Source organism: Populus nigra, chromosome 18, assembly GCF_951802175.1.
Source record: "Populus nigra chromosome 18, ddPopNigr1.1, whole genome shotgun sequence".
Classification (NCBI taxonomy): Eukaryota; Viridiplantae; Streptophyta; class Magnoliopsida; order Malpighiales; family Salicaceae; genus Populus; species Populus nigra.
In genome coordinates this window covers 8822710-8831218 of record NC_084869.1, presented here as the reverse complement: position 1 = coordinate 8831218, position 8509 = coordinate 8822710, and the positions used below count along the sequence as shown (strand labels likewise).

The 8509-nt window shown below is 35.4% G+C and overlaps 1 protein-coding gene across 1 annotated transcript; it reads right to left on the bottom strand.

The window, feature by feature from the left end:
- Positions 1–1320: 1320 nt before the first annotated feature.
- On the bottom strand, positions 1321–3469 carry LOC133677918 (U-box domain-containing protein 38-like). The gene has a single exon (XM_062100056.1). It carries the CDS (start codon positions 3202–3204, stop codon positions 1492–1494), a length of 1713 nt encoding a protein of 570 aa, XP_061956040.1. The 5' UTR covers positions 3205–3469; the 3' UTR covers positions 1321–1491.
- Positions 3470–8509: the final 5040 nt, after the last annotated feature.

Here is an 8509-nt window from a genome sequence, read left to right as displayed (position 1 = left end):
AAAGCTAAAAATATTTAAAAGTTTATAAAATAGCTAATTTTTTAAAAACAATTAAAGAATTTTGATAGAGATAATTAATTTTTTTATATTTTTAATTTAATAAAATTTAAAAATTAAGGATAGAAAATGAGTTAGGAAAATCTCACATAAAGACTTTGTACTGACAAGTTATGCACAAGGTAATCAAAATAAAATCCGAAGGTAGTTTCTAAGTTGATCGAATTTTTAATGAGGAAATTTACGAAATTAAGGTCTCGATTATTGGAATTAAAAAAAAAACTTTTTTATTTTTATTTTTTATACTATATAAGATTAAAAATTGTTGAAAAACATCCACCAAGGTGTATTACATTGTCGCATGGAGTTGAGAGGCGAAGTGAGATCTTTTCGAATAGACAAGATAACTATCCTATGTTTTTCCTGACAGGATCAGCATAACCTAATATCAATACCCATTACCTTGTCTGTAGAAAATCTACACAACTACTTCTGTGAAAACCAGAAGGCACTTAACGAATTTTCATCTGTATTTTTCCATGACAAAAAAAGTCTAGTCCATACATGTCAGAATGTCATTCCATGCATCTCACCGTTTATTCCCTTGCAACAGATAAACATATATTATCTTAGTAAGATTTTCTCATTACTCATTTTTAGAATTTTTTAAAATGATTTTATTCAATTTTTCCAGTAAAATTTCTTACAGTGATTTTCTTTTTAAATTAGGGCAAGGCATTTTAACCAAAATTGTGTTTTGTGTACCTAATATTTCTACATCAGCAAATTCTTTGATGTTGGTTAAGCATTAAAGGCTGTTGGGATTAAATTGTTTAATGATTTGTTTTTTTTTTTAAAGATGTTTTTGAAAAAATTTAAAATTTAATTTTTTTAGTATTTTTATATCATTTTAATGTGATTATATCAAAAATAATTTTTAAAAATAAAAAATATTATTTTAATATATTTTTAAATAAAAACACTTTAAAAAACAATTATTATAATAATTTCAAACAACTCTAAATATAACAAACAGGGTAAATCACTTGATTTAGAAAGTGGTTTTTTTAAATGATTTTTAAATTAAAAATACATTAAAATAAAACAGTAGTCAAGTAATAAAACTGGTCATTGAAGCGTTGCCAAGTGCCCAGGAGAAAGTTGGTGGCATACCTATCAATTCCTACCATCATCCATTGGTGCTCAGAATACACAAGTCAGCATGAAAACGAAAGCCAGTAATCAAGAACAGGTCAATAAAGGATCATATAATGTGAAACTCTTGGCAATGGTCAGCTGCAATTATTTATGTAAAATATCCAATAAAACTAAATCCAAACTTTGTTTCTAGCCATTTGTGTGCGCACACACCACATTCCAAAAATCTTACAACCTTGCTTTCAGTCAACTGATCTCAGGACCAAAAGAGAGAGACACAGATGCATGAAACATTAAAGAACAAGAGAAAATAAATAATTACAGACTTTACAATAATCAAAAATCGGTAGAGTTTGGACCATGCAAGCTTCTCCCGCCGCCTCTGATTCCACCAAATCCCAAAACCTCCTCCCAGTCAACCTCCTCCTCCCATTCAACCTCCTCGTTACTCCCTCTCATCATCATCATCAAGATCCTCTTCGCTTTCTCTCTGGCTCTCTTGCTCCCTCGCTCTTCAATCTCCCTCAACACCTCCTCAGCTCTTGCCTCCTTAGCCAATCCCTTGAACCTCATACTCCCATGACTCAACGCAAACAATGCAGCCACACAACTCTCCTGAATTACCTCCGAATGCCCTCCACTACCCTCCCTCAAGATCCCTACCAGTATTGCCACCGCATTCGAATCAAGCATGGCCGATCTCCCTTCATTACAAGCAGCCAAATTACACAGCACAAGCAGCAACCTGCTTGCCAAATCACCAGAATTCACGATACTCAACAACATCGAAACAGCACCGAGTTTGACCAATTTAACCCGATTACTCTGCATTAAACTCAAATGGTACAACGCCATTGCCGAATCATGGCGTGCTCTCTCGCTCTCCGCCTTCAACGCCTGCATCAACGGCTGCAATGCACCTAAAACACCAATCGCCATTCTATTCTGATCCTCTAGAGCTAAACTAAAGAACGCACCAGCCGCGTGCTCTTGCGCTTCACTAAACCCTCCTTTTAACACATCAATCAATATAGGAATAAAACCCGACCGCACGATTTTCACCTTGTTTGCTTTCTCTAATGACAGATTAACAAGTGAAGCAATAGCATTTGTCTTGACAACAAAATGTCGTGAAGCGATTAAAGCACGAAGAGCAGGGAGTAATCGAGGCGTACAAAGTGAAACTCTGATTTCTACTTTCGTTCTCGTGATCTTTCGCAGCCAAATCACACCTTCTTCTTGATCACGTACATCAACACTTTTAAGCTTTTCCACTATCTCATCTTCTTCACGCGAGCACGAAGAATTCGAAGAAGGGTCTTCGGATTCTGTAATCGAATTGGCCGACGAGGATGTGGAAGAATAGCACGCTGGCCGAGTCACCAGAGGCAAAGGAGTGAGCAGACTAGCTGCTGGAGTGGCGGCTGTCTTGACAATCACGGGTTCTTCGGAGGAGCTGGAGTAGAAATGGTTGACTCGGTGAGTCAACTCAGTGTTGGCGTGAGAGAAAAGAGCAGGAGGCTTTTCAGCTACTCCCTCAAGGAGCTCCCTCTCGGAGACTCTAATATCTGGACGGCTCATATTTAATTGCATCGACTTCGATGACGAGAATTTCATTTTTTGGCGGACAATTTCCTCGAGAGAGGAGTAATCGGGTGCACGAGGGTGCTGGGTGCCTGAAGTATCACACCAGTGGAGAATCGTTGATTTGATGGCTAAATTGGGGATTACTGTGGTGAAATCAGGGAGGATGTTGTCTTCGAGGGTGGGGGTAAAGCCTAAATCGCGGCAAACTTGGACAGAAAGCCGCTCAAAGGTTTGGCCAGAGGAGACAACAACAGGGTCGGACATTAAGGATCCATAAATGGGACAGAGGAATTCTTTAGGAGGAGGTTGTTGGGTTTGAGTAGTTTTTGAACGAGAATAGAAAGAGATTTTCCATCTCCGTTTGCCATTTCCACCCATGGCTTGTGGTGGTGGTGGGAAAATGAAAGGGGTTTTGCTCTCTTGGTGTTTGGGATTGAGAAAAGATGCGGCGGTTGTGGGCATGAACAGACTGACAATTCTTGTTTGTGGCTCCTGACTATGTGCTGGCGAGGCAAGAAGACTTTGGAGGCTGCTGCTGTGAGGAGAGCTTTGGAAGATCAGCCATTGGCTACTGGCAAATTTTTTTTTTTTTTTTTATGAATGAACTGGTCTGTTAGCTGTCAAAGATGTTTTAAGTTCTGCTTTTGCAAATGAGTTTGCTCTAAACGCTCTCGCTGTTGTTTGCTGGGTCGTCTTCCTTCCTTCCTTCCTTCCTTCCTTTCTTTTTTCTAATATATATTGGAATTATTTTTCAAGGGAAAGCTATTGCACTTGCAAAGTATATACTTTATGAAAAAAATGGAATCTTGGAGCATTCAAGAAAAATGTATATGGCAACAATTGGCCACTATTCCAGAGGCAGCATGATCTGCTTTTATTTGCGGAAAAGTCATGTATTCAAATACTACCTTTTCATAATTTGAACTCAATTTTATTGTAGAGTGCAATTATTTTTAGCAAAAAAAAATTAAAACAAATATGTATAGAATTTGTTATTATGATCGTGAGGGTTGTTATTTTATTTTATATGAATAATGTTTTGTCTTAATAACAAGGTTAGGTATAATGCAATGCATGTGTGTGTGTATATATAATGGGTGAACATTTATTGTTTTTTTATTTGGTTGTTTGAATTTGATCGTGAGAGGGTAATAACTCATCATCTTTGGGCTCGGTCAAGCGCTGAGCCTGGATGCCCGTTGGTCTAGCAAGTTGTAAGACCCATCGTTCCTAGGTTTAGCCAAGCGCTGAGCCTAAACGCTTGTGGATCTGACTAGTTGTTAAACCTATTATCCTTGGGCTCCGCCAAGCACTGAGCCTAGACGCCTATGGGCCCGACAAGTTGCCAGATCCATTGTCCCCAGCCTATTGTCCTTGGATTTAGACAAACACTAAGCCCAGATACTCCTTGATAGATCAGGGATTTTTTTATCCTGATAGAATCGTAGATCATATATATTTTATCCTGATGGGATAGAGATATTTTGCAGACAAGTCAACCTTTTCCTTACAAGAAAAAGAAGCATTTGGAGGGCTATAAAAGGATGAAAAGAAGATGATTGTGTCAGGTTTCAATTTTTTATCTATACAATGGCAATTCTATTTTAAAAGAAAAATCCTTACTTAAAAGGATAATTTATTTTTCCCTAAACTGATTCTAATTTAATCGTCGAAGAGTCTTCAAATAGATTAAAAAAAAGAGACCTTTTACAGGTAACGATGATGATCTACTTGTGCTTTCACCATGGAAGGGTGGGTCATATTGCCAAAATTTGAAGATTAATGACTTTATTTCGGGCATAGGTACGACCTTCAAGCCTACTAGATAAAACAAGACCTTATTATTGGTTACTTCAAGAGCCAGAACATTATCATTCCTAGTTACCATCAGGTTTGGAGCCTTAAAGTTTTGAAAGATTTTCAACAGGTACTAACAGGATGTTGGTTCAAACCAAGTAACTTCAGGAGTTATTGCAAACCAGTAGCTTCATTGCCTTTATCATCTTTAATTATTATCAGAGTTGAAACTTTAAGGTTTTGGAAAGCCTTCAATGGCTACCAATAGAGTGTTAATCCAGTTTGTGCAACTTTAAGAGTTATTACCAGCCAAGGTCTCCCGCTAAGCTTGCAAACTTGACAGGGTAGATGATCCCTAAGTAAGGAGGTTATGTTATCTTTTTCCAGTCATATTTCCACAATAACTAAAGGAACTATGTTTATCTGGGAAAATTCCCTTTGATGACTACCCATAAAACCTTTATCGGAGAAACACGATTCCCTCTTCTCTTTAGGGCCCTAAAACGGGATAGAAATGTATTATAATCAATGACTAGAAATTTAAGTTTCTTGTATATGAATTATATTGTTTAGAATAAAAAAAATGCTTTACACTTTCTAGGTCTCAAAATCTTTAAAAAATGGGATGAATTTACTCTCTCTTGTGTGATAGTATATTTACTTTGGAAGTAATGAATGTCTCCCTAGTGCTATGACACAATTTACATTGGAAGGGATTGTCATGTTTTCTCTAGTGCGATCACACCTTTCTCTAAGAATGGGATGGACATTGCATCAACAACGGGGATGTATATGCTCTCTCCATCAAACCTTTTAAATATGAGATGAATTTACTCTCTCTAATACGATAGCATATTTACTTTGAAAGTAACAAACATCTCCCTGGTGCCACAACACAATTTACCTTGGAAGTGATTGACATGTTCTTCCTAGTGCGATCATTTACTCTTTCAAAAATGGGATGGAATCTACCTAGACAAAGAGTTTTCTATTCCCTTGGGAAAAATGCCCATGAGGCTTTCTGTAGACTAAAATTAAAACCACTCAACACCTCTTCCTAGTAGGAGGCTTCTTAATGGTCCACCATAAATACATCCAAACTAATGGGTGGACATCTACATATGGCATCTCTCTTTGTTTCCAAAAAGATAGTTCATCATAAATCCATCAAGGTTAGATCGTCCACCGCCTATACCAAAAAATGCTTTATTAAGTATGTGCTCAACAAACCCCATATCTTGAGCACCTCTAGTAGGAGAAAAAGATGGGCCTCTACGAGAGGATCTTTCTCCTCTCCACTAATATGGCATCCCCCCGAATCCTAGGGCTTAATTCGAGGGACCCATGTCCCCTGTTGCTCTTTTCAGGTTCTAGTTGAAACCTAAACTCCTTGTCAAGAACTGGAGCACTTATCTTTCTTGAACTAAGCCTAGTGTTTCTTGGCTCCATTAATTCTGGTAAAGAAAGAAAGATCCTTTTAAATTTTTTTAAGGATGATTCATACATGTTTTCCTCGGGTCAAAGAAGACGTGACTTGAGGTATCTTCTATGAGAGTAGTTTTTTTTTTTCTTGTTTTTTACAGATGAAATGAAGTAAAAGTAAAGGAAAGGTAAAAATAAGAACAACTAGGATTATAAATAGAAAACCCCTACATCTCTACTGTCATATGAAAAAACTTTGTGTGCCATCACATATATCGAGGAGGCTACTTAAGTGCTACATTGAGTGCTAGCCATCGTTCCGTTCCTCAAAGCAAACCCCTTACCCGTAGAAAGAAGCCATCTAAACTTGAGGATCCTAATAGTGCTAGGAGGGACTCATAAAGATCTTATAGGAAAGATAAAAAGGGTCTCACCTGCTACGGAGTAAAGGCTTTTCAAAATCTTCGCGTATGATACTCAAAGATTTAGGAGGCTACTGATGGATCAACATTTATTGATTTTTTGTTTGGTTGTTTGAAACTACTCTTTAAAAGGTTGACCATGAGAGGGTGATGAATCATCATCCCTGAGCTCAGCCAAGTGTTGAGCCCAAACGCCTATGAGTTTGGCGAGTTACTAGACCTATTGTCTTTGGATTTAGTTAAGCGATGAGCCTAGATGCCTCTTGACAAATCAAAAATAATTTATCATGATGGGACCATAGATTAGAGATATTTTTATCCTGTTAAGACCATAGATCAAAGATATTTTGTCATAATGAATCAAAGATATTTTACCTTGATGTGACCTTAGATTATGGATGTATCTTATCCTGATGGGACAAATATATTGTACGTATAGGCCAACCTTTTCCCTACAAGAAAGAGAAACACCTAATGGACTATAGAAGGAGAAAAAAGATGACCTAATTTTTTCTTTATGCTTTAATAATGACAATTATATCTTAAAAGAAAAACCCTTATTAAAAGGGATAATTGATTTTTTCCTGAATCAACTCTAATTTAATCACCTGAAATTCTCTAAATAAATAAATAAAAATGATCTTTTGTAAGCAATGATAATAATCTACCTATGCTTTTATTATGGAAGGTTAACCGGATTCCAGTGATAGTAAAAGTAAAAAATAAAAAAAAAATATAATAGCTTAATTAAATTCTTCTAGCTATTCGTAAAAAATAAAATAAAAACTCTTCTTGCCCTGTCAAGGAAATACAAATATTATCGTCTCAATCACCCCGTCGCTGTATTACCACTTAAAAATAAAAGTATAAACATAGATATTCATTTGCCAAGGCTGAAGATGTCTTTTACAATATATATGTAAATATATAGTTGTTTAAGATATTATCTTAAGGCCTAAATTCTTGAAAATGAAAATCACAGCATATAATATGTCGAGACGCAATTAATTAATATTGTTAATTCGTAATTAATTATTATTTCAAAGGAAATTACTGTCGTGGCAAGACAATAATGTCCTTCCATATTTTTGAATTATTTTTGTGACTATATATTTATAAAGGGATTTCAAATCAACCAAAGCATTCAAACTCTTATGAGTATGCCAGCCTTGAAGAATTTACCTTTTCGACCTGTCAAGTAGCAACAAATCATCCCATGCTGTCGATACAAAAATCTTAAGAAAGCAAGATGACACATAGAAAGGTCTTGACCACATGGAAGTCATATGGCTTCAAATTAAAAAAACAAAAAAACAAACCATTTATTAATGTTGCCAAATCTTCAATCTAGTTTTATTATTTCAAAAATATTTTATCCGTTAAATTTATCCATCTTACTTAATTCCCTATTCTATTTCTTAATAAATAAATAAATATAAAAATTAAAAATTAAAAGAAATATTTATCCATAAAATTCCTCACTTGAGTTTAAGAAATTGATAGGAAGATGAATAAACTTGAGTTTTTAACATTAAAATCTAATAACAATCCAAAAACTCTAAATTTTTTTTATCACCAACTCGGTTAAGCTTGTTGGGCTAGCAAGAAGAAATCATCCAATACTTAAGTCATAAGTAAGTAACAATTAATAAGGAAAAGAGACTTGTGATGCACATAAGTGGCCTAGATCATCGTGAAAAAGTTCTAGTGATGTTAATTAAGATTGTTTTCAAAGAAGAGAATTCTTTCTTTTTACATTGGATTTGTTTACACGATAGTTTTAGCTTTTAAAATCAACCATGTAAATATCATGTTTGGTAACAAAAAAAAACACTTGACTGTGTTGTGTGGGACCCATATATTTTGGGTTGAAACCACTAGTTCCACACAGTAGCTGAGAGCTTTCTCTCGCGATTGCCAGGTGAATTAAAATTTATATGGGCATTATTAACGTGAACAGTGCCATGATTCTACCTACATGGAACTGTTCATATGAACAGTGTCTCCACTATTTATTGGACCGCGTCCCGGTAAAAAAAATTATTTTTTTAAAATTATATTTTACTCAAAAAGTAGTGTTAAATATTATTTAATAACACTACATAAATTAGAAGAACATCGCATGA